The sequence below is a fragment of the Esox lucius genome, chromosome 11 (genome assembly GCF_011004845.1).
Source record: "Esox lucius isolate fEsoLuc1 chromosome 11, fEsoLuc1.pri, whole genome shotgun sequence".
NCBI classification, from domain to species: Eukaryota; Metazoa; Chordata; class Actinopteri; order Esociformes; family Esocidae; genus Esox; species Esox lucius.
Genome location: NC_047579.1, coordinates 47,309,087 through 47,336,248, shown reverse-complemented (window position 1 = coordinate 47,336,248; position 27,162 = coordinate 47,309,087). Strand labels below are relative to the sequence as shown.

At 44.2% G+C, this 27,162-nt stretch overlaps 1 protein-coding gene across 4 annotated transcripts in view; it reads left to right on the top strand.

The window, feature by feature from the left end:
- olfm2a (olfactomedin 2a) overlaps positions 1–27,162 on the top strand; it is a 98,053-nt gene that overhangs the window by 54,622 nt on the left and 16,269 nt on the right. Inside the window, exon 1 of one of the 4 annotated variants that reach the window (XM_010901192.5) lies at positions 5,187–5,523. The exons of 2 other annotated variants lie outside the window; for them this stretch is intronic. In XM_010901192.5, coding sequence (XP_010899494.3) covers positions 5,380–5,523 — 144 coding nt within the window. In that variant the 5' untranslated portion in view covers positions 5,187–5,379. Of the gene's footprint in view, positions 1–5,186; positions 5,524–23,158; positions 23,246–27,162 lie in introns of those variants that run through there. One more of the 4 variants, XM_029123300.2, reaches the window with a different exon arrangement.

Genomic DNA, 27,162 nt, shown 5'->3' with positions numbered 1-27,162 from the left:
ACTGATAGCTGGATAGGAGCTGTACTTGTAGTGCATGTGAAAGTAGTCAATACATGTGATTGATGGACTTGTCTGGCGTCTCCTCTGCAGTGAGCCTCCAGTAGCGACTGTTGTTGTCTCGGAGAGTTCACAGGCTCAGTGGCGGTGCTTTGCTGCCATCCACGGGCCAGCCACGCAGGCTGGAGGGGCAGCTGTTGGTGGGCATGCTCACAGTTGGAACTGATTAAAAATGCCCTTTATAGAAAATACCCACGGGCAACGACGTGACTACAGTGGAATCTTTCATTAGCCGTGTATCATGTATCTCAACACTTTTGTAAGTGTTGGTGTGTGTGAGGACATCAGAGGCCATGTGACTTGGCTGCAACGGTATGCAGTAGGATGTGTGTGTATTGGAGGATGTGTTTGTGTGGGAAGATCATTAGAGAGTTTAAGAGCTTCGGCCAGAAATAGCAGGGATGAGAGAACTCCAGGGAACAAGAGAGAACTGGAGATGTGATGCCATTAACAATGGCCCCTGGGAAAAGGGACAGGATGACAGAGACCCAAGAAATAAATACAGAATGTGAGAAAGAGTGAGAGAAGGCGAGATGAGAACTTCAGAAACAGAACGAGAGGCAAAGACGGGCTAAAAGTATTTTGTAGTGAAAGGCAAACTAACTGAGATTGTGGAAATGCAGACAGTTGGAGTGGCAGGTTGCTTTTCAATGTTTGAAAAATGTAATTAAAGCCTGTCTGATCATTGTAGTCTGAGCGTCAGTCTGAGAGAGAGTTTATTGATATTCAGAAGATTCTCCTCAAGGTTGCTTCCTGTAGTGCTGCCTACAGTGCTGTCTGTAGTTCATGTCTTGTATGTCTTTCACAGTTGTATCCCAACACAGGGTCAGACGTGTTTGCATGGTGTGGTCAGTGCCTAGAACCCATCTCTGTCCTCTATTTCCATCGTAAACTGTAAGACTGGTGGATTGCTACCAGATCACAAGGTACATGGTTGTCTTTGTCTCTCCTGCCATCCTGTGGCCATGGGCAGTACTGTTGCTCTCTGCTTCTCAGCGACACAGTATGACGTCACTCACTGACGGTGCTTAACATTCGCTGAATTACAGATAATTACATCCCAGTCACCAAGGTAGACTGGGGACGCCTTTCCACCAAGGTAGACTGGGGACGCCTTTCCACCAAGGTAGACTGGGGACGCCTTTCCACATGATATTCATTTTTCTCAAATTCCTGCATTCCTCCTCCTCACCATGGAAATCTTGTTTTTTTTCCCCCCTTCACAACAAAAGTTCAAGTTTGACTGTGAGAATGAGAATTGCTGGGATCCCCCTATAAACCTTGTAAGAACAAGATTCACACAGAATGAGCTCCATATGCTTACTTGGAACTCTTAGCCCATATGTTTTCTGCCAAGCGAGGAGGTGCGTGTTAATAGCACAGTAAGGAATGTTTAGTTTCACGTAAACACATGCAGTGACCACATTAGGGCTGTTTCTGTCTGCTTTGCTGTCCTCTGCCACCCGATTGTATGTGGGCTAATGTAGAGGCTCACAGGACCGGTGTCAGTATGTGCACAGGAACAGTCTTATCTACATGAGAAAGTAAAATGTATGCGGTCACTGCCGTAAGTCCTGTAAATGCTAATCCTGTAAATACTAATGCCTGAATACATGCTGACAACAAAGCAGCCATTAAGCGTAGTAAACAAGGATGCCTTGGAATAGATGATTGTCATGGGATGATGTGTGATGCATGCTGTTGTTGTCATTCTGTGACACAGCATAATGATCCTGAACTGGTATGTCTGTTGGTCACCAACACCATGGGTTAGAGGCAGCAGTCGGCAAAGGGCTGATTTGCCTGTCAAACCAACATATTGAACTGGTGCAGTGCTTTGGATGGCCACAGGAGGGCGACCTTGCCACAGCTTAAGTCTGGCGAGGGAGGGAGGGAGAGCATTACTTATAACATAGAATTCAAAATGCCTTTAGTGTAATATTTACATAAAAAAATGTTTCACTGTTGTTATTTATGTTAGGGGGAATGTTTCCCATGCCATAAAAAATTTAAATGTAGTTGATTTATATGGAGAGAGAGAGAGTGAGAGAGAGAGAGAGAGAGAGAGAGTGGTGGTGGTGGAGTAAAGCCAGCAGGTGAGCTGAGAATGCCTGACACATCTTGGATGGGGCTCAGATGACTGTCTCCTTATAGCTCGTCAACCCACAGGCCCACACAGCAAAGCCTGTATCAGTCCCCATCAGCCCAGCCAACGGAGCCCTGCCCAGTGCCAGGCTAGGAGAGGCCTGTCTGACAAGCTCAATCAGTCACCACACAGAGAGCACAGTAGCTGACCCATAGTGGCACATCCAGGCAGTCTGTCATCATTATGTCTGGCTGCTGTTTTAGGTGCTGACGCAGAATCCCCAGAGGGGGAAATGACACCCTCTCCTATGGAGAGCGTGAGCAGAAGGTCTGAGACACGACATCCGGTGTTGTGATGGCCCTGCTGGTTCAGAGTTCAGACGCCGGAACCGGAAAGATCAAGGTCAACAAGGACCCAGTGAATCATACCAGTCCCACTGTATTTGTATCCTGAGGCGTTGACTCAACCGACCTCTTCAACTCCTCTCCCACACTGGGGGGGTGCACAGCGTGGCAGCCATTTTGCTCCATGAAAAACCTCTTCATTTCCCCTTCGTTTCACAGTCGGAACCATTAGGCTTCCAATTTTCGAGAATTACCTCCCTGTCACTGATTAACTTTCTATTTCATCAGCTCCCTCAGTTAGCTGTCCACTGTCAGCTCCTCGCGTTGCCAGTCGTTTGAGAGAAGTGGGAGGGGGTCTGTTCAACTTGAGTTAAGAGACAGCCGTGTAAATCTGTGTGTGCCAGTCAGAGAAGTGTGTTTGCTCGCGGGGCGTGTGTGCGCGGTGGCGGCGAGCCGATCGGTGGCGCTTGAGGGGGCATATTACTGGGTGATTAAGGGGGTCTCAGGAAGATGGATGAGTGATGGGCTGTCAGGACGAGAGAGCTGGAACTCCTTGTTCCTTTTCACCACCCCATACTAAACAGCCTGCCTGCTCTTCTTCTTTTTTTTTTACTTCTGACTCTCCACCCTATTCTTCCTCCTCTCCATCCTTTTTACGCATCCATTCACCATGGGGAATGATAATAACAATAGGAAGAATGTTTCTTCTGTGTGTCTGTATAGTTGGTATTTCAACCAACTGATGAATGCCCACTTTGTATCAGTCTCTGTCTCTTTAAAAGACACCCTGATTGCCTCTTCCCCCTTTTCTTCATTACCAACATCCGCCTGCTCCTCATCCTTTTCTTCATTACCAACCTCCGCCTGCTCCTCATCCTTTTCTTCATTACCAACCTCCGCCTGCTCCTCACCTCCGCCTGCTCCTCATCCTTTTCTTCATTATAGCCTCACCTTACAACCTCCGCTTGCTCCTCATCCTTTTCTTCATTATAGCCTCACCGTACAACCTCCGCCTGCTCCTCATCCTTTTCTTCATTATAGCCTCACCGTACAACCTCCGCCTGCTCCTCATCCTTTTCTTCATTATAGCCTCACCGTACAACCTCCGTCTGCTCCTCATCCTTTTCTTCATTATAGCCTCACCGTACAACCTCCGCCTGCTCCTCATCCTTTTCTTCATTATAGCCTCACCGTACAACCTCCGCCTGCTCCTCATCCTTTTCTTCATTATACCCTCACTGTACAACCTTCGCCTGCTCCTCATCCTTTTCTTCATTATACCCTCCCCGTACAACCTCTGCCTGCTCCTCATCCTTTTCTTCATTATACCCTCACTGTACAACCTTCGCCTGCTCCTCATCCTTTTCTTCATTATACCCTCCCCGTACAACCTCTGCCTGCTCCTCATCCTTTTCTTCATTATACCCTCCCCGTACAACCTCTGCCTGCTCCTCATCCTTTTCTTCATTATACCCTCACTGTACAACCTTCGCCTGCTCCTCATCCTTTTCTTCATTATACCCTCCCCGTACAACCTCCGCCTGCTCCTCATCCTTTTCTTCATTATACCCTCCCCGTACAACCTCTGCCTGCTCCTCATCCTTTTCTTCATTATACCCTCCCCGTACAACCTCTGCCTGCTCCTCATCCTTTTCTTCATTATACCCTCACTGTACAACCTTCGCCTGCTCCTCATCCTTTTCTTCATTATACCCTCCCCGTACAACCTCTGCCTGCTCCTCATCCTTTTCTTCATTATACCCTCCCCGTACAACCTCTGCCTGCTCCTCATCCTTTTCTTCATTATACCCTCCCCGTACAACCTCCGCCTGCTCCTCATCCTTTTCTTCATTATACCCTCCCCGTACAACCTCTGCCTGCTCCTCATCCTTTTCTTCATTATACCCTCCCCGTACAACCTCCGCCTGCTCCTCATCCTTTTCTTCATTATACCCTCCCCGTACAACCTCCGCCTGCTCCTCATCCTTTTCTTCATTATACCCTCCCCGTACAACCTCCGCCTGCTCCTCATCCTTTTCTTCATTATACCCTCCCCGTACAACCTCCGCCTGCTCCTCATCCTTTTCTTCATTATACCCTCCCCGTACAACCTCCGCCGGCTCCTCATCCGGTCTGTCTGAATAAACATGGAGGAGTGTATGAGTAAATTCCCCTGGACAGGCTGCATGTTGAACACAGTAACAGAACCCAAAATCATGGTGTTGAACATGGACTGTCCTGTTTGGCTTTGTTCCCAGTCATCTACATAAACACACGCTTACTGCCTCCCTCTCTCTGTCTCTCTTGGTGGCTGTATGCTCATGAATGAAGACATTAAAGAGTCGTGAAAGAGCTGCGATGGAAGGTGTGAAAGAGAGAGTGTGAGAAGAAACAAAAAGGACGGATGGATGTTAGGACAGGCTCCATGGGAGGAGACAGGAGAGAGGGAGACAGCCAATGCGCAGCTCTGCATTTTGAAAGCGAGAAGGAAGAGAGAGAGGAGTGAGGGAATGGGTGAGTGAGTGAGGGAGGGAGGGAGGGAGGCTCTGGCAGGCGGTTGAATTCAGTGTGATGCTGCTGCTGGATGTGAGCTCCTGTCCTCCTCTGCTCTCTGGTTCCACCACTGACAGACGGACTGAGCCTAGGTCTGTTCTTGTCACGGCTCTTCCTTCCCGGACCTGAAAGAAGAACGACTGTGCCCGGGGGGGGGCTGTGTCTCTGGCTGACTGCCTGTCTGCCTGCTTCTTTCCTCCTCTCGAGCTGACTGACCGGTCCTGGTGCAGGCAGAGCCAGACAGGCAGACAGAGGGGCGATCTCAGAGGGGACGGGGCAGGGCAGGGCAGGGGGGCGGTAGGGGCAGAGGAGCTCCCAGGAGGTGGGGGGACAGGAGACATGAGTGTGCCGCTGCTGAAGATCGGGGCGGTGCTCAGCACCATGGCCATGGTCACCAACTGGATGTCTCAGACGCTACCCTCCCTGGTGGGACTCAACGGGACCAGCGTCTCCCGAGGAGGCACGTCTGAGAGGATCGTCAGCGTGCGTACAGTACACCTCCTTTTCTGTCCTGTCGGCTGGGTGACTTGGAGACCGGGAGGTGGGGTGAAGTGTGAGGATGGAGGAGACTGGTAGGGTGGCGCAGAGTCTTAGGATGGAGGAGAGTGGTGTAGCAGAGGTACGGTAGAGATGGGGAACTGAGATGAGTAACAGGAATTGGATAGGGTCTGTCTCATGGGGAAGCGCTAAGTGAGAAATGATGGTGGATGAATGTGGTGCATGCAATGCCTATCCTGGAAGGAGTCAGACAGGGTTTAAAGGATGTTGTCTGTGTGAATGATGTTCAGGGTCTGATGTTAAGGGTTTTCTGTGAATGATGTTCAGGGTCTGATGTTAAGGGTTTTCTGTGAATGATGTTCAGGGTCTGATGTTAAGGGTTTTCTGTGAATGATGTTCAGGGTCTGATGTTAAGGGTTTTCTGTGAATGATGTTCAGGGTCTGATGTTAAGGGTTTTCTGTGAATGATGTTCAGGGTCTGATGTTAAGAGTTTTCTGTGAATGATGTTCAGGGTCTGATGTTAAGGGTTTTCTGTGAATGATGTTCAGGGTCTGATTTTAAGGTTTTTCTGTGAATGATGTTCAGGGTCTGATGTTAAGGGTTTTCTGTGAATGAAGTTCATGGTCTTAAGTGAGAAACCGATCCAGAATGAAGTTGGTGTGTTGAGTGACAGGATGAGAATAACCAGGGAACTGCCTTGCTGGCTAATCATATTTGTAATATGAACTGGGATGCTAGCAGCTGTGTTGTAACAGATAATATGGAAACTCAGAGATGATGATGAGGATGTGGTTGTTAGTGGTAACTATGATGATCGGAAAGACCAGGGGATTTGGTCCGATCTGTTGGTCTTTTTCCGATACACCGCAGCTTCCCCACACCCTCTTTTGATTGAATGCGTATCCTGTCCCCATCCTCACTCTTCCCCTGAATCAAAATCTACTGACCCAGTAATGCGTTAACATTCCTAGTAGGATCTCATAGCCTGACAATGGTCAATAACTTATTTAGTTTAAGTATATGTATATCTTGACTTACAAGGAAAAGAGTGTTAAAACAGTGTGTTTTGTAGACGAGTGAGTGTGTGTGTGTGTATTGTGATGTATTGTAGGCATGTGTGTGTGTGTGTGTAGATATTGTGATGTATTGCAGGCATGTGTGTGTGTGTGTGTGTATATATTGTGATGTAGTGTAGACGTGTGTGTGTGTGTGTGTGTGTGTGTGTGTGTTTGTGTGTGTACATTGTGGTCCAAATGGATGAGAGAAGTGTAGAGGAATGCATCTGCCATGTTTAGGATCATGAACACTGAGTGACAGCCTATTGTTCTGTCCGGAATCTATCCTAATGGCATCTCATCTGCCTCTTATTTAATGCCCAGCCTGCTGATGGAGCTCTGTCCATCTGGACGGCACAACTTACTTACTATGTGTGTGTGTGTGTGTGTGTGTGTGTGTGTGTGTGTGTGTGTGTGTGCGTGCGCGCGCGCGTGCATGTGTGAGTATGTGCACGTCACGCATTCAGGTTTATTTTTATTGGCCAATTCTCCATATGGTCTTAAGGGCTGAGTCCCATCTGTCTGGTGCATTTACACTGCCTCCATTACTATCCTCTCTCCATCCCTGAATGTTGTGTCCCATCAGGTCAGTGTATCATTAAGGTCTGCCTCACCGGGCACCTGCCACCTTATTGCACTGGCCACTACGCTGTAATGGCTGTCTCCGTAATAACTGTCCACTGAAGAAAACGCAGTGTTCATAGTTAGGCCTGAGCTCTAGGCTACTGTTGACCTTCTGGAGAATGCTCTGTTAGGCAACACATTTCCAGATAAATGTTTATCTACTCCACAAATGTGTCTGTGGAGCCGAGAATGATGACCGTCCCCTAGTCTACTCCGAATGAGTGTAATGGAAGTGTGAGATGTAGTTGTGTTTTGTATCAAAAGGTGGAACGGCTTAAAACATTGAATAGCAAAACAAGCACACGAGAGTAGACGGAACTTGTTATTCCAATGGCAGATTCTGAACTATAGGTAAAACAGCTTTTGCTTTTCTTCCCTTACAGAAAGCGAGAATGCCTCTTGAACAAATGTAGACCGCTGCTGGAGGCTTCATTTAAGGAAATGTGTGTATACTGGTGATAAATCGTTGCGTTTGTAATGTTTTGAAATGCTAGTATATTTGTAAGAATATTATACAATGAGCTTTTATCAGTCATATATGAACATTGTTAGTTTCATCATGTGCACTATGCTGTTATTAACAACTTGTCTAGTCTAAGAAAAGTTCAATAAAATTGGTGTCCTTCCTGCCTGAGTGTGATGTCCTCTACAGGTGTAACTTGCTCCAAATAACTGGCCTGTACAGCTATGTGGGCTTTCTGATTTCTTTAGTCTTTTCATGGATTTTATTGCGCCAAATATGGTACAGGGACTAGTTATGCAATTACTTTTAGAAATGTAACTATGCAATGCTGCTGGAATGGCAAGCATCACCAAGAGTCTTCTAATCTCATGAGCATGCATTGCATGTAAATTACATCCATGTAGCTAAACCTGATCTAGCATTTAAGAGGAATACCATTTTAAGACCAGCTGGTCCAGTCCAGGTGGACTTGGATAAGGTGACCTGTTTCCAATATGTTCCATGGTCATGGCCAATCTACTGAAACAGAGCCAAGGTCAAGAATGTTGGGCTTTAAGGTGCTGGAACTCTACTTGATGTGGTGTTGATGGAGTCTGATTCATCTGAGAAAAGGAATGTTTCTCTATGACTGTGTTCCATGTTTTGGTTCAATAAGGGGCCAGCTAATGTTGCTCATCCTTTTTCAACATTCCCAAAGCGACATCCAAAGCTGCCGTTACAAAATAAAAGGCATATTTCAAAGTCTTGCTGACAAATTCTATTAGTCAGTGTAGATGTTGTGGAATCTAAGGAGATGGCTTCCCTCCCCATCCACAGTCCCAATATAAAAAAAAATCCCATTTATTTTATGAAGCCTGTTATACATCAGCAGTCGTCACAAATTACTTTTAAGTTGTTGACGAGAACTCTCTCTCCATTCACTTTTAATGTGCTGTGGGTGTTCTGCACAAGTGGTGGTGGTCTTTCGTGCGTGCTGTGGTGTTCTTGCGTACGTGCTGTGGTGTTCTTGCGTACGTGCTGTGGTGTTCTTATGTGCTGTGGTGTTCTTTCGTACGTGCTGTGTTGTTCTTTCGTACGTGCTGTGGTGTTCCCGCGTACGTGCTGTGGTGTTCTTATGTATGTGCTGTGGTGTTCTTTCGTACGTGCTGTGGTGTTCTTTCGTATGTGCTGTGGTGTTCTTGCGTACGTGCTGTGTTGTTCTTTCGTACGTGCTGTGGTGTTCCCGCGTACGCGCTGTGGTGTTCTTGCGTATGTGCTGTGCCAACCCGGTCACCAGTGCTGGGGTACTCAGCTATGTGTCGAACTTCATGTGTTCCTCTTGGGGTCGTTTTTTCAGTCAGCTCTCCTGCCTAAGTCGAGAGGCGATGTTCCTGTGTGCCTCTTTTCTTCCTCACTGATTGTGTACAAGTGGAGGTAATTAGAGGAACTCCTTAAAAAGGGCAGAGGAACGCAGCCCTGCAGAATCCCCTCTCCCTGGCAGTCTACCAGCATGGACGTGGGGAGCCCTTCTCTCCCCAGCAGTTAAGACATCTGTACAACTTTGCACACAGGGTGAGGTAACGGAAACGAAACACACAGGGTGAGGTAACGGAAATTAAACACACAGGGTGAGGTAACGGAAACTAAACACACAGGGTGAGGTAACGGAAACGAAACACACAGGGTGAGGTAACGGAAACGAAACACACAGGGTGAGGTAACGGAAACGAAACACACAGGGTGAGGTAACGGAAACGAAACACACAGGGTGAGGTAACGGAAACGAAACACACAGGGTGAGGTAACGGAAACTAAACACACAGGGTGAGGTAACGGAAACGAAACACACAGGGTGAGGTAACGGAAATTAAACACACAGGGTGAGGTAACGGAAACGAAACACACAGAGGGAAGGGATGTTGCTTTTTCACCTGGGCACAAAAGAACCTTGAGTTCTCCTGTATCTGACACAAATGCATATTCATCCTGCCTAAACAGACACAATAACCCTTAGATAACATTAGTGTAACGTTAAACACAAATGCGCGTTTAAGCTCTTTCACATTGAACAAGGTAGACGATGTTACACCTATTGAAGTCGAGTCAGACGGATCAAAGGAGCATTTAACTTACATTGCTGTTAGGTTCATTTCAAACCCACTCGTCCTTTCAAACCCACTCGTCCTTTCAAACCCTCTCGTCCTTTCAAACCCTCTCGTGCATTCAAACCCACTCGTCCTTTCTTCGATCTTCTTGTGACATGGTGGTGCCAGTGGGCCAATGGATGTGCATGGCTGCTCATTACTCCAGAGTTCCCAATGTCCTCGTGCATACCAAGTGTCCCGTATCCACACTGCTCTGAGCTACAATCAAAGTCTGCTCCACTTGCTTTCCAACTACCAGCTGGGCTGAGGCACGGCACTCAGCATCTGCAGAACTTCACAAAAGTGAGCTCTTCAAATGGGCGGAGCCTCGTTGGGCCAGTGTCTAAATATGCATGCCTAAACTGGGTAGTGGGAAATCATATTTGTAAATCATAACAGATAGATTCAGCTGCTGTCAGATTTTCTGTGTGGATGGTCAGGGTGTTGGAACATAATTATGATAATTTCTACATTGGGAATAAACCATAATTAATCACTTTATTACACTGAGATACAATCACTTCAGTCTCTTACTTGTTAGGAATACTTAGAATACTTTGGAACAGATTCCATTAATTAAAAAGCTGAAGTCCTGGTGAGTAAAAAAGAAGGGTGATGTTATCAACGTTGTATAAAATCGAAAAACGCAGACTGATTGAAAGTATATATACTTAAATATGAAGGATGAATGGGATGAAGTGCATGGCAATGGTAAACTAAAAACTAGCAATAAATGCAATAATAAATACATGCGTACTGTATGAGGTGTTGTGTAGAAAAGATAGTCATTGTTGATGCGAATACACATACACACATACCAAAACAATGTTGCTGTCCCTTTGATGTGCAATAATAACAGCCCAGCCAGACAAATTATTTCTGGCAACAAACAATGGCCCCAAAGAGAAATGTCCTGCTGCTCAGATTGGGGTCATTCTGCTAGTCTTTCACTATGGTCTCTGACTGTAAACCTGTTAAAACCCCAAAGCTTCTAATAAAACTGATTCCATGATTGAATGATGACAGCAGATGAAAGGACTGACTCAGATTAAAGTTACTAGGGGCTCGCTTTAATTCATAGTACTTTCTGCTTTATGTTTATGAGAAATTGTTTTGTTATTCTATGCTGAAAATGGACATGAGTTAGAAATACATCAGACAGATCACTTGTGGCGATACTACATTCATTTATCATTCTGACTCCAAACATTGGATCTATTCAGATGGACTTGATCATCTGACCAGTGGCCAGTACAACACTCAATTTCCAAGCCTGCTGGGTAAAATGAACATGTTGTTTATCGCCTAGGCAAGGCAATTAACCCTAATTGCTAATTGTGGCAGCTTCTTCCACTTTTAACAATTTAGGCCTTTAGTTTAAATACTGGAGCCAAATAATAGTTGGACCTTGCAAACTGAAAAGTATCTACCTTTGCATTTTCGTGTATTCCCTTTCAGCCTGATGGCTGCTGGCATTCATTTTAAGAGGACATGGTTCCATAAGACAGGAAGTATCGATTGCTTATGTTCCCCACTAAAGCTTTTTGCCAGGCTGGTGTCAGGCTTTTGTCAGGCTGGTGTCACACTGGTGTCAGGCTGGTGTCACACTGGCGTCAGGCTGGTGTCACACTGGCGTCAGGCTGGTGCCACACTGGCGTCACGCTGGTGTCAGGCTGGCGCCACGCTGGCGTCAGGCTGGCGCCACGCTGGCGTCAGGCTGGCGCCACGCTGGCGTCAGGCTGGCGCCACGCTGGTGTCAGGCTGGTGCAAGGCTGGTGTCAGCAGGCTTCAAATTCCATGATTTGAACGGCAATGCAACTTGGGTTCATAATTTGCCAGGGCATCAAGGCCATCAGCCAGGGCATTAAAGCCATAAACAAAATAGCCAATAAAAAAAACTTCTGGCATGCTAGCCAGCTGCACAGAAAGACACACTAGCGACCTTTATAAGTACAGCCTAGGGATGAGACACATTTTAACAAGAGACTGTTAGCTAGCTAGCTCTTGAACGGTCATTAACTAGCTAACTCAGAGAATATCTTCACTGATTACATTTGAGTTAACATCAGCTGAAATAGAACACCAGTAAAAGCACCATAACGTAACTAGAGCATATATAATATTCTATTTGTTTACCTTGCTTTCATGTTGTTTGTTGAACAACGCGCTGTTCCCTTATGCAGACATATCGATAACTGATAGTCACGGGTGGGCATCGCCCAATAACAATTGAGATATCGGTGGTCCTGACAGTTGCTAGTGCTTCGGATCACAGTGATTGGATAGAGCAGTGTCAATTTCACTTTTTACCAGGCCAACAAAGGCAGTACGGCCACTCAAGGAGGCACTGGCGGACATGGCCGTCGTGGCCGCCATGAAATGCAAGGCCTGGTTGTCAGGCAGGTGGCACGCTGTTGTCAGGATGGTGCCAGGCTGCTGTCATGTTGGTGGCAGGCTGGTATACTGTTGTGTTGGGCTGGTGTCAGGCTGCTGTAAGGTTGGTGGCAGGCTGATATACTGTTGTGTTAGGCTGGTGTCAGGCTGCTGTCATGTTGGTGGCAGGCTGGTATACTGTTGTGTTGGGCTGGTGTCAGGCTGCTGTAAGGTTGGTGGCAGGATGGTATACTGTTGTGTTAGGCTGGTGTCAGGCTGCTGTCATGTTGGTGGCAGGCTGGTATACTGTTGTGTTGGGCTGGTGTCAGGCTGCTGTCATGTTGGTGGCAGGCTGGTATACTGTTGTGTTGGGCTGGTGTCAGGCTGCTGTCATGTTGGTGGCAGGCTGGTATACTGTTGTGTTAGGCTGGTGCCAGGCTGCTGTAAGGTTGGTGGCAGGATGGTATACTGTTGTGTTAGGCTGGTGTCAGGCTGCTGTCATGTTGGTGGCAGGCTGGTATACTGTTGTGTTAGGCTGGTGCCAGGCTGCTGTCATGTTGGTGGCAGGCTGGTATACTGTTGTGTTAGGCTGGTGCCAGGCTGCTGTAAGGTTGGTGGCAGGATGGTATACTGTTGTGTTAGGCTGGTGTCAGGCTGCTGTCATGTTGGTGGCAGGCTGGTATACGGTTGTGTTAGGCTGGTGTCAGGCTGCTGTAAGGTTGTGTCTGGTCGATCCCAGGCTGGTTAGGGGAAGGCAGGATAAGTTCCACTGTGATACCACTTTATAGACCAAAACCACTTGTCTTAATAGGACCACAGGCACTACTGAGAGCTATATTAAGAATGAAGAAGCCGCAGGAATTGACTTTCAGGATGAGAAAGACAAAGGAAAGGCCATCGGGAACATGTATACATACATACAGGGATCGAGTGATGAAAAGAGCATGCCGCTACACGGCCAGAGATGTGGGTTTGACTCTCACCATGTACCAGGATGAAAACATACGCTGTGAAAATATACTGCTTCAATGTTCATGCTAAATTGATTACATGTAAAATGCCTTAGAAAGTATTCAGACACCTTTGTTTTCTACACATTTAGTTCTAGACCTGATTAATAATGGATTAAATGTATCAATTATTATAATATATTATTAATATACATTTGCCATCTATTATTACACAGTAACCCATAATGACAAGGAGAAAATAATTTTTTAGAAATGCGCCAGTTAATTGAAAATAGAAATCTCATGTATATACAGTATCTCACAAAAGTGAGTACACCCCTCACATTTTTGTAAATATTTGAGTATATCTTTTCATGTGACAACACTGAAGAAATGACACTTTGCTACAATGTAAAGTAGTGAGTGTACAGCTTGTATAACCGTGCAGATTTGCTGTCCCCTAAAAATAACACAACACACAGCCATTAATGTCTAAACCACTGGCAACAAAATTGAGTACACCCCTAAGTGAAAATATCTCATGTACGTAAGTAAAGTATTCCAGTACGTTGTAGAAGCGCCTTTGGCAGTGAGTTTTTGGTTATGCATTTACTAACTTTGGACATTTTGATAAGGGCAGTTTCTCTCATTCTTCCTAGCAAACCCTTAAAGCTCTATTAGATTGGACAGGGAGCGTAGGTGAACTGCAATCTTCAAGCTGCACACAAATGTTCAATGCAGTTCAAAGACCAGGCTTTGGCTGGGCCACTCTGGGACATTCACAGACTTCCCAAAGCCACTGCAGCATGGTCTTGGCTGTGTGATTCAGGTCTCTTTCATGCTGAACACTGAATCTCGGCCCCAGTCTGAAGTCCTGTGCACACTGGAACAGGTTTGTTTCAAGGACCTCTCTGTAATTTGCTCCCTTCATTCTTCCCTCAATCCTACCTCCCTGCCCCTGACAAGCAGCCCCTGACAAGCATCCCCAGAGCACGATGCTCCCACCACCACGCTTCACTGTAGTGATGGTATTTGCCAGATGATGAGCGGTGCCTTGTTGTTTTCCCAGCTGTAGCTCTTGGCATTCAGGCCAAATTGCTGTATTTTGTACTCATTAGACCAGAGAATCTTTTTCCTGATGCTTTCAGAGTTTTTCGGATGCATGTCATATGCCTTTTACTCCGCAGTCGCTTCCATCTAGCTGTTTCAACGACAGTGCCAAAGCAACAGAGGCAAAAGGACAATAAGGCGAATGTCCTTGAGTGGCCTATTGCAATTTGACGGAATAATTCTGCTTGAATAATTCCGCTGGGAAGAATGGGCAAATATTGCAATATTGCAGAATGTTTCAGTTGAATTAACCTTTTAGATTAAGGGGTCTGAATACTTTCTGAAGGGGCACTGTAAATAAAGAAAATGAGGGAAGTAGAAATGGAAGCAAGGTGAGTTTATGAGTCATAGTATTGACCGGCAGCCATGCTGCACAGATTGCGGTAATCCATTTTACTCTGGGCTTAATGGGGAGTCCAGGGCCACTACCTCTGCTGTGTTCCTGTGACTGGTGGATTCTTCATTCATACAAGTTATATTGAAGACCGGCAGCTGGGCAGTATGTGTTCAGGGGCTATGAGACCACTGCACGTTTGAGGTGCGCCCGTCTGTCTGTTGCACTAGGTCATTGTGGCAGGCCAGGTAATGAGGTGTGACTTCCCACTATCTTCTACCCACGACATATATACGCGCATAGCTGAACTGAATGTAGCGGGGCTTTGTGTGGGTTATCCAGTAGACAGAGACAGATGTTCCCTGCCTGGGTTTGGGCATTGCTGAGGCAGGCAGCAGCTACCGACAACAACACCTAGCAGGCTGCATCACAAATAGAATGCCAGGGTACTCCAGGCTCCATGTCAAACACTATCACTGTCTTCCCCTGTCCGTCATCGCCAGCGACATGTGTATTGTCTGTGTGGCTCGCCCACCGTCTTCGTGATCCTTCCCTATCAGAGCACTCAATCTCCCCCATCCTCCCTCCCTGCCTCAATCTCTCCTTCTGACACCGCGTAGACCGGTAGTGTACAGTGTGGCGTCTCCCCACACGGCCAGGTCTGTCGTTTTGTATGCCTCTCTGTCTGTCTGATTTGTCTGTGCCTGTTTGTCTGTATGTCTGTCTGCCTCTGTATGTCTTTATTGTCTGCCTTTCCGCGTCTGCAACGCCTTCAGGTCGTGCATGCAGCCATTGCGTCCTTGCTGCATATCAAAGTTGTGATAGACTTCCCTTTATGCTTGTAAAGGAGGGACCAGTAGATTTATGATGTCATGTATTCTAGCTCTATAGCGCTCCGCTCCGCACAACTAATTGTTTTATCCCCACCTTAGTCAGTAAATGTGCACTTGTAATGAGGGCTGTCTTTAGGGTGACGGTTAAGATGATGGCTAGCTGCTGTGATACAGGAAATGATGTGGTTGGAGGTAGGGATGCCTGTGATGGGGAAGTGATACAAGGCCATCTTGATGGAGATGCTGTGACATCATACAGGTGTACCGAGTCATTCATTGATCAGCTATTATAGTCATTGGTTAGTAATCACTAATTGGTGATTGGTTACTTATTTGCCCATTGATTTCCCATGTCCCTATTGGTCATTCCCCTGCCTGTTGACCAGTGGTGAGAATTGATTTCCCATCTGTTGATCTGTTATTTTCCGTCTGAACTCAGTAGCCTCTTTATGGCCATTATGAGGAGGTCAGAAAGCAACGCTGTCGTCCATTGTTGACATAGTGGGAATGATAGGAGCTCTATGATGGGCACAAAGCCTCCTCCTCTGTTCCACTGCTCCAGCGGGCATGGTTCTGAATCTGTCACTGTACTGACTGGGCAGAGACTGACACAGAGACTGACACAGAGACTGACACAGAGACTGACACAGAGACTGACACAGAGACAGACAAGCCACAGGCTCAGCAGCTACAGGAAATTGCTTCCCTCTCACTGAAATTAGACCCCTTTCTCTGTCAGCCTTTCTGTGACTCCGTCTCCCTCTCACCCTCTCTGCCTGCTTCCCTCTCTGTTTAAGTAGCTCTGCCTTTATTCTTAGGAACATGCTAGTGTGGCTGATGGGCAGAGTATTGAGCTGTTGGTGGTGTGGCATAATTGGGTTCACACAGTATTAGTTCACTTTCAAATGCTTCAGCATTTTGACTGAACCTGTCTACAGTGCCAGGTGGGTGGGAATTGCACTTTTGGGGCTTGTCCATTTAGAATCGGGTGGGGGGGTTGATACAAGCGCTGATTCATGTTGATGGGGCAGGTCAGACGTCTCAAGACCGATGTAATTTCCATTTTAGTGACTAGGCCCCATTGATTTTTAATCCCCCACCCCCCATTGTTTTTATTGCCGCTGTCATCTCCTTAATGGGCTTTCGCATGGCAGCGTCGACTGTGACAGCACCAAATCCGCAGCTTCTTAATAGAGCCATTTCTGGCGTGGCAGCAGCACCTGCAGCTCCTTGCTCCCCTCTCCTCCCCTCTCCTCACCTCCTCACTTCTCCTCACTTCTCCTCAAGCACCCATCTGGATATGTGTCTGTGTGTAAATGGGATTATAGTGAGGACCTGATTTGCTGCCTTGAAAACCTTGTTATACGTTAACTTTTTAGTATATTTTAAAACCTGTTTTACAGCAGCAGTTCACACACATAGCTTACAGTAACCAAGCCTACATTTCCAAAATGCTACCAATAAGAGGTCAAAGCACAATAGCTAGGTAGGCCCCAGAAAGTCAGGAACCCAGGAAGAAACCTGTCGGAGGACCCAGGTTCCAGGGCCAGATCGTTCAACATTATCAATCCAGTAGTTTCAGAGCTTATTTTGTTAGCATACAGATTCTACTACATACACAATTCTCCGTTCAAGCTCCATACAAGGCTCTTGTACATCCCCTTCTGTGTATACTAACATTGTCCCTAAAATAAACGCTTTTCCTAAGAGGCCAAGGATAATGTATTTCCTACTGACTGATGTTCAGACATCACAGCCATTCCTCGATTTGACTCCAGAAGCTTAACAATGAATTATTCTGTTTCTTCATGGCCGATTCTGCAAAGTCCAGACTGTTCAATGCCCCATATACTGAAAAATGTTTTCATAGCGAGTATGTTGTATAATATTTTACTCATGGACATGTCAGTCAAGGGCGTAGTGGGGTTTTGTGTTTCATATTGTGGGGGTCAGGGTAAATGGTTCTTGGAATTTTCAGTCTTTTTTTTTCCCGGGGAGGTGGGGGTCAAATTGACCTGTCATCACCCCCCCCCCCCCCCCCCCCGTCTCCTCCTAAAACGATGCCCCTGGTGACAGTTGCTGTTTTTATAGGCCAATCCAGAAATACCTCACAGTTGTCCAATCATGAAGCGAATACCCATCTATCTGCCTGCATTTGAATCAGGAAGATTCAAACAGTTATCACACTCCACCAGGGCAGGAATTAAAACACACCCTTCTCTGATCATCAAAGGATCTCCCTGAGACAGAATGCCATCGTTTCAACAGGGAAAGGCGGACCAAACAGCCTTGTGCCGATATCCAAACGTAAAGGTTCTTTAACCCTAAGGACACTGGTAAAACACACAAAAAAAGAGATTGCATAGAAAGACAGCATCACCATGTATTGAGACGTGTGTAAGAAGGAACATTTGTGATCATGTTTTGTTGATTGTATACTGTAAAATGTTTTGTTATTATGTGTATTCATACGTTGTATTGTCATGTCAGTCTTATTACAACCTGAATGCTGATCCACTTCCCATGGTTTGTATCCATCAATAATGGGAAACATTTAATTTCTCTAAGGAAAGGGATTCTTTACTACAAGGGAGATAAGCTTTGCCCTAGCAAGTCCAGAACGTGGAGTGTTTCCCCACAGTCGGGGGGGAAGCTATGTGCCAAGGAAAGCCCTCACATTTAATTTCAATTTAATTTCAAAACCTGTGTCCCTGCATAGACATGTTGAGTGGAAAGTACTCTCGCAAGGCAATACCTCCCAATCTTGTCATGCCTCCTTAGATGTCTGGAAACTATGGTATTTCAAGAAATACTTAACTACAGGCTCCTAGCGCTAAGATTTCTGTTGGATGTTATATTTCAAGAAATATCCCCTCACAGGCTTATTGAAGGGGAGGGTTAGTGTGGTTTAACACTAGGTTTTCCTTTCCTGTAGAGAACATATTCTTGAGTTCTCTAAGAGTTTCATATGCTAGGTAGACACCGTACTGAAGAGACACGGTACTGAAATGTCAACGTACTATTGAAAATATTAGCAATGGTATTTGCATACTCCAGCCTTGGCAATCTGGGTTGCCATTTAACTCTGGCTACACTATGGTAAAAGTAGGCCGGTAGGTAGAGTGTTAACTCAGTGGAACACACCTGCATTTCTGATGTACAGTTATCATGAAAATAATTGGTAGTTCATATCCTTGATCACTACCGTATGCTGTATTTTCCCTCCCTTTCATATGTATAAATAGTCAATCCCATTGACTATAATCTTTTCTTATTCGGCCCTAATTTAATGTAATTCTGTTTGGACTATGTTTATATAATTAATCTACTTTGTGTTAAAAAAAAAAATCAACTAGGTTTCAGGGGCAAAGCAATTTGTCCTTGTTTTGGTAATCAGTGGCTATATTGGAGGGCAAGTGGTTTCCCCTTTCGCTGAGCATTTATGCAAGTTCCCAAGCTGAATTTCATTTTGCTTCTGCATAGAGATGCAGATCAGAAATTGGCATCGGAAATGTTTCTGATACTGGCTAGAAATACGAGATCAGGTATCGGTGACAGCGAGACTATGTAATAAGCTGATGCCAGGAAAATAGAGTCCTAACAGTGTGCTGTAAATGCGTATGATGTTGATAACGAGCATAACAGAAACATGCGGGCTATGTCTAGTGAATTCACCAACAATCACAATAATATCTGCAGTATGGAATTACATTACACTTGCAACAGCCACTAGTAAAACAGGCATTTGCAAACTTTGCAAAGGGTGATAGGATAAATAAGTATAAAGAAGCTTAAGATAGGTAACCCCAGGTAGCCAACGCCTGGCAAATAGAAAATCGCTTTTAACTTTGCTATTACTAATCTCAAAATCCTTTCAGAGTCATAGCTAAATAGCAAGCCTACCTGTTTGGCTCTTTAGAGCCTTTCCTTTCTCTTCTGTCTTTATTTGATTAACCAGATAGGGTAAAAGCATCTGAAATTAATCTAGTTCATATTTGATCAAATTGAGATAGGATGTCAACGTTTGTCACATGCCCAGTTTTCATTGCAGTGACTTATTTCTCCAATAAGTATCCACTTTTCCATTCTACATACAGAATTTACGTCAATGCCTTACTCTACCTTGTAATTTAGTTGAACATGTTTGACTGTGATTTTATGTGGTCAAATTATTATTTGGTTCTATAGGTCAACAAGGCTAGATTAAACTGCATTACACAGTGAGTGAAAGTAGCATGATACTAGCTAATGATGTTGCTGAGTCAGACAGTTAAAGTTCCTTCAGAATATTAAATAAAGTTAATATTTTAAATAAAATTGGATTTGTTTTTCAATGCTGAATATGTTCATGTGCAGCACAAAATTATGAATATATTACTTCAAATGCTAGCTAACTATGTGTTAAGAATATGGTATTACTGCAGTTTTATTGTTTTCAGGCTGAAACTAAGCTAAAGGTAATGAGAGCAGTTCTACTAGCTATCTTCTCCCTATTACATTTTGAAAATATTTTGTATGGAAATTGTTTGAGCAAATTGCAAATCATCAAATTCAACTTGCGAAACAGACCATACACCATGTAATATGTATTCAGTCTATTCCTTACCAGAAGGCATGAAACATGGCAAAAAGTTTCTAGTTAACACTCCAGAGAAGAATTGTCGATACCTACAAATACATTAAGTTGTGTGTCAGTGTGTGTATACTGAACCAGTGCTTAGACACTCATTCAAGGGTATTTCTTTATTTTTACTATTTTCCACATTGTGGAATAATAGTGAAGACATTTGTGAAGCTGGTTGAGGGAATGCAAAGTGTGCAAAGCTGTCATCAAGGCAAAGTGTGGCTATGAAGAAGCTACAATTTGAAATGTATTTTTGATCTGTTTAACACTTTTTTGGTTACTAGAGTATGTGATTATACACTCACCTAAAGAATTATTAGGAACACCATACTAATACTGTGTTTGACCCCCTTTCGCCTTCAGAACTGCCTTAATTCAACGTGGCATTGATTCAACAAGGTGCTGAAAGCATTCTTTAGAAATGTTGGCCCTTATTGATAGGATAGCATCTTGAATTTGATGGAGATTTGTGGGATGCACATCCAGGGCACGAAGCTCCCGTTCCACCACATCCCAAAAATGCTCTATTGGGTTGAGATCTGGTGACTGTGGGGGCCATTTCAGTACAGTGAACTCATTGTCATGTTCAAGAAACCAGTTTGAAATGATTCGAGCTTTGTGACATGGTGCATTATCCTGCTGTAAGTAGCCATCAGAGGATGGGTACATGGTGGTCATAAAGGGATGAACATGGTCAGAAACAATGCTCAGGTAGGCCGTGGCATTTAAACGATGCCCAGTTGGCACTACAGAAATCAACAGAAATCGAGACTCATCAGACCAGGCAACATTCTTCCAGTCTTCAACTGTCCAATTTTGGTGAGCTCGTGCAAATTGTAGCCTCTCTTTCCTATTTGTAGTGGAGATGAGTGGTACCCGGTGGGGTCTTCTGCTGTTGTAGCCCATCCGCCTCAAGGTTGTGCGTGTTGTGGCTTCACAAATGCTTTGCTGCATACCTCGGTTGTAACGAGTGGTTATTTCAGTCAAATTTGCTCTTCTATCAGCTTGAATCAGTCGGCCCATTCTCCTCTGACCTCTAGCATCAACAAGGCATTTTTGCCCACAGGACTGCCGCATACTGGATGTTTTTCCCTTTTCACACCATTCTTTGTAAACCCTAGAAATGGTTGTGCGTGAAAATCCCAGTAACTGAGCAGATTGTGAAATACTCAGACCGGCTCGTCTGGCACCAACAACCATGCCATGCTCAAAATTGCTTAAATCACCTTTCTTTCCCATTCTGACATTCAGTTTGGAGTTCAGGAGATTGTCTTGACCAGGACCACACCCCTAAATGCATTGAAGCAACTGCCATGTGATTCGTTGATTAGATAATTGCATTAATGAGAAATTGAACAGGTGTTCCTAATAATCCTTTAGGTGAGTGTATATGTGTTATTTCATAGTTTCACTATTATTCTAAAATGTGGAAAATATGTGGAGTAGGTGTGTCCCAAAAGGTGTGCCCTATTGAAAGTTAATTTGTGGGTTAGGGTCAGTGTTCTGTATTTCTTAGTGTTGTCAATGGAAATATGGTTAACACAGTTTTATCAATCAATCAATCAAATGTATTTATAAAGCCCTTTTTACAACAGCAGTTGTCACAAAGTGCTTTACAGGGACACCCGGCCTTATACTCCAAGGAGCAAACAACAGTAGTGTTGAATTTCAGTGGCTAGGAAAAACTCCCTAAGAAGGCAGAATTTTAGGAAGAAACCTAGAGAGGACCCAGGCTCAGAGGGGTGACCAGTCCTCTTCTGGCTGTGCCGGGTGAGATATTAAGAGTCCAATTGGAATAATTAATACATTTCTCTGGGCTAAATCCAGAGTCTATTTGATTTTAGACTAGGTCAAAAGTATGACCAGGTGGACAAGGACAGGGACAGCAACAGGCCCCCCAAACCAGGTACTCCGCAGGTGTGGACCAGGACCTCATCTCCTTCTAAAATTTTAAACTGGAGGAGACTGAGAAAAGTTAGAAGTGCATTCCTCATATCCCCCAGCACAATAATATTGCAGCGTAACACCTTGGAACTGAGACCGGGAGGTCCCGCGACACTGTGGCCCTACCCGGGGGAGGCCCCGGACAGGGCCCATCAGGCAGGAAATCAATCCACCCACATTGCCAGGCATCAACCAAAGGGACACCCACCAACCGCAACCAGAGTACAGAGTAAGCAGTCAAGACAATGGTCATTTAGCCAACCTATGGTCCTCAGGAGTTGTATAGTGTTGAATTAGTCAGTCCATGGGTCTTATGACAGTCACGTGTAGGGTTAGAGATCTTGGCTCCACACACACACCATTTCAGTCGGTATTCCCATGCAATTTTGTTAAGCTTAATTTCATTGCTTTTTAATATCACACAGTAGGGTGGGTATACAGAAAGACTACCATTCCATTATTGTCAAATTCCATATTATATAGTCCATCTTTTGGCAAGAATAGCTGGAATAAGCAAAGAGAAACGGCAGTCCATCACTACTTTAAGACATTGAAGTCAGTCAATCTGAATTTCAAGAATTCTGAAAGTTTCTTCAAGTGTAGTCACAAAAAGCATCAAGCGCTATGATGAAACTGGCTCTAATGAGGGCCGCCACAGGGAAGGAACACCCAGAGTTCCCTCTGTGGCAGCGGACAAGTTCATTAGAGTTACCAGCCTCGGAAATCAGCAATCAGCTGCACTCCAGATTGCAACCCAAATAAATGCGTCTTGGAGTTCAAGTAACAGACACATCTCAACATCAACTGTTCAGAGAGGACTGCATGAATCAAGCCATTATGGTTGAATTGTAGCAAAGAAACCACCACTGAAGGACATCAATAAGAAGAGACTTGCTTAGGTCATTAGACCGGTGGGAATTTGTCCTTTGGTTGGATGAGGCCAAATGTGAGATTTTTGGTTCCAACCACCTGTGTCTTGGTGAGACGCAGAGTGAGTCAACACATTATCTCTGCATGAGTGGTTCGCACCTTGAAGCACGGAGGAGGATATGTGATGTTATGCAGCGATGTGACATCCCATCTTGTTTAGTGGGACTATTATTTGTTTTTCAACAGGACAATGATCCAAAACACACCTCCAGTCTGCGTCAAGGCTATTTGACCAAGAAGTAGAGCTCCACAATCCCCCAACCTTAACCAAACTGAGACGGTTTGGGATGAGTTGGACTGCAGAGTGAAGGAAAAACCACCAACAAGTGCTCAACATTATGTGGTAAATGCCTAAAGACTAATTGTGGCTACTTTGAAGAATCTAAATTTGTTTTGATTTGTGTAACAATTGTGTTATTTCATAGTTTTGATGTCTTCACTATTATTCTACAATGTGGAAATAGTAAAAAAAAAGTAAATATATACCCTTTAATTATTGGGTGTGCCTCAAACTTTTAACTGGAACTGTGTATGTGTATATATATATACAGTGGGGAGAACAAGTATTTGATACACTGCCGATTTTGCAGGTTTTCCCACTTACAAAGCATGTAGAAGTCTGTATAATTTTGATCATAGGTACTCTTCAACTGTGAGTGACGGAATCTAAAACAAAAATCCAGCTTTTACAAAACACCCGGCCTTAAACCCCAAGAAGCAAACAACAGTAGTGTTGAATTTCAGTGGCTAGGAAAAACTCCCTAAGGAAGCCAAAATATAGGAAGAAACCTAGAGAGGAACCAGGCTCAGATGGGTGAACAGTCCTCTTCTGGCTGTGCCGGGTGAACATATTAAGAGTATAAATTGTAATAATTAATAAATTCATGTGGGCTGAGTCCAGAGTCTATTTAAACCTAGTCCAGGTCGGAAGCATGACCAGATGGACAAGGGGGAAGGGGGACAAGGGGGAGGTGTCAGCACAGTGGCAGCTGAAATCGTCAGGTGTCGTCTTGATCTGCAACACAACCAGGAGGACTTTGGACAGGGACAGCAACGGGTCTTTCAATTATATAGCAGCGTAAGACCTTGGGGCTGAGACAGGGGGGTTCGGTGACACTGTGGCCCTATCTGGGGGAGGGCCCAACAGGCAGGAAATCAATCCACCCACATTGCCAAGCATCAACCAAAGGGACACCCACCAACCACAACCACCCTGAATGAGGGCCAAGTATTGCCAGCAGAGTACATCCCAATTGCACAATTGCGCAACAGAGAGACAACAACAAGCCAGTGACTCCACCCCCGAATAGCATTGGAAGGAGGGCATCCCAGTGGCGATGAGAGCCCACCTGGCAAGACAGCAAGGGTGGACAGTATCAAGCCTACTTGTCACCTTCACGCCCCTGGGCCAGACTGCACCTAATCATAGACCATGCTGTAGAGATGAGTCTTTAGTAGACACTTGAACGTTTGCACTGAGTTTGCATTTCTAACCTTAATTGGCAGATCATTCCACAGTAGTGGAGCTCTATGAGAGAAGGCCCTGCCTCCGGCTGTTGGTTTAGAAATTCTTGGTACAATTAAAAGTCCTGCATCATGCGATCTAAGGTTATTTGTAGGTATGTATGGCTGGATCATTTAAGCGAGTTAAGTAGGAGCAAGTCCATGTATTGCTTCCAAAGCAGCTAATTTTGGGGCTTCTCCATGTTTCATTGAAATATATAACTGTGTCGACAGCATAACCGTGAAAATTGACATTGGGATTTCGAATTACATCACCTAGAGGCAGAATACACAGTGAGAACAATTATGGTCCCAGAACCATGCCTTGAGGAACACCAAAACATACCTTTGATTTGTCAGAGGATATGCCATCCACACATACGAATTTAAATCTTTAAGATAGATAAGATTTAAACCACCTTCACGAGGGCAGTCTCAGTACTATGATGGGGTCTGAAACTGGACTGGAGCATTTCAGAAATGTTATTTGTCTTCTGGAAGGCATTCAGTTGTTGGGAAACACATTTTCCTAAGATGTTTGAGAGGAACTGGAGGTTTGATATTGGCCTATAATTGTATAATATGTCAGGATCCAGATTCGATTATTTCAGAATAGGCTTAATTTCTGCTATTTTTAGTTAGTTTGGTACACATCTGGAAGAAAGGGAGCAATTTATAATGTTCAACATTGGCTGACCTCGCACAAGAAATAGCTCCTTAAGTAATTTTGTTGGAATTGGGTCTAGCTGACAATTTGTGGGTTTAGAACTCATTACAAATTTAGTGAATGTTTCGAGCGATATAGGATTGTTAACTTTGCAACTGTATCGAAGATAATTATTAGATTTTTTTGTTCACCTCAATCAGGTTGGAGAAATAAGCTGTGAGTCCTTATCGGTATTGTAGTGTACTGTCTATCCAGGCTAGTCTAAATACTTCCAACTTGGGAAGTATATGCGCCACTTTGGCTCAAATCTTCTGGAGGCTTGCTTGAGTACTCTAGTATTGTCTGTGTACCAGGGAGCAAGTTTCTTGTTGCGTATTTCTTTTGTTTTTAGTGGTGCAACTGTGTCTAATGTATTTCGCAGTGTTGAGTTTAGATCCTCGATTTGATCGTTTGCGGATTTATTTCTCATATTTAGCAAGTGTGTAACAATATCAAGAAATCTATTTGTAGTCCGAGAATTTGTAATAAGGATTTCTTGTTTTAACGCTAAATGTAATGACAGTGATCCGTTATTCCAGGATTTTGGGGGGAAATTATTAGATCTATTTCTCGTGACAGGACAAAATCTAAGGTATGATTGTGGCAGTGTGTTGGTCCCGAGACATGTTGGATAAAACCCATTGAGTCAATTATGGCTTCAAAGGCTTTTTGAAGAGGGTCATTGGACTTTTCTATATGAATATTGATACAGACATTTCTGTCTGTATCTTGAAGCTCTTTTATGCCAGTGCATTCAAAATTGTATACAAACTAGTTACATGTGTCTGCTATTAGATGGCGTAGCTGTTATATCTGTAACACAAACAAAAAATGTGTGGTTTAGTCTCAACCACAGATGTTACAATTCACCCCATAGCCTGGGTCAGTTGTAACATACCCTGGGGTGAAATGTAACATTATGATATACCCTTGTGTGACTTGTAACATTACAAAAAAAAGTAATGACAAAAAAATTATATTGATAGCTTTTTATTTCAAAACTTTAATTACTTTTTTAATAATTGGTGTGTGTGTGTGTGTGTGAGTGAAGTATATTAGTTACTGTCAGTCATAGTAGTGAGACATCTGAACATAAATTAGCATTACTGAATATTAGTTTGAGTGTTTGTGCTTGTTTGTTACCGTCAGTCTAGGCATACTGAAATTCAAAGAAAACATATATAGGCCTACAACAAAAAATGTGCAACATTTTAATTGTGTTTACAACTAACCAAGACTCTTGTTGTTACAACTAACCCAGACTCTTGTTGTTACAACTAACCCAGACTCTTGTTGTTACAACTAACCCAGACTCTTGTTGTTACAACTAACCCAGACTCTTGTTGTTACAACTGACCCAGACTCTTGTTGTTACAACTAACCCAGACTCTTGTTGTTACAACTAACCCAGACTCCTATAGTCAACTAGGTAAAACATTATCACTAACAACTTGGATGGAAGATATCTAGATAGACACACAATAAACAGGATTTAAGTTTGATGAATTTAATTGCATAGCTGGCAATACTATCACAAACATTTAATGAGGTAAATTTTTTTACTTTCTTACCTCAAAGTTTATTTCCTTTTAGAAATGTTTGTGTCTGCCACAGGGTGCTACTTCTTCACATGTGAAATAAGGATTAAACTTAGCATGTGCGGAGTGAATCAGATGATTCGTAACTTTTTCCTGATTAGAGAAATTGGAATTGTTACAACTAACCCGTGTTACACCCATCCCTGATCTCCCCTATTATTTGCCGTGACTACAAGGTTAGACAAGAAATCTGTAATCTAATTGAGGAACATTGTGTATGGCCCGGGGTGCCTGTAAATAGTAGCTATGTAAAATAATTGATCGGTCTGGTTAACGTGTAAACTTGAGTAAAACTTCAAAAGAATGAAAACCAGTGATGTGTTTGAGAGTAAATGTATGTTTATTGTCATAAATATTAGCAACACCCCCTCCTTTTCGGGATGCACAGGGGTATGTTTGTGTGGGTGTGTGTGTGTGTGGGAGGGTGGGTGTATGTTTATGTGTGTGTCTGGC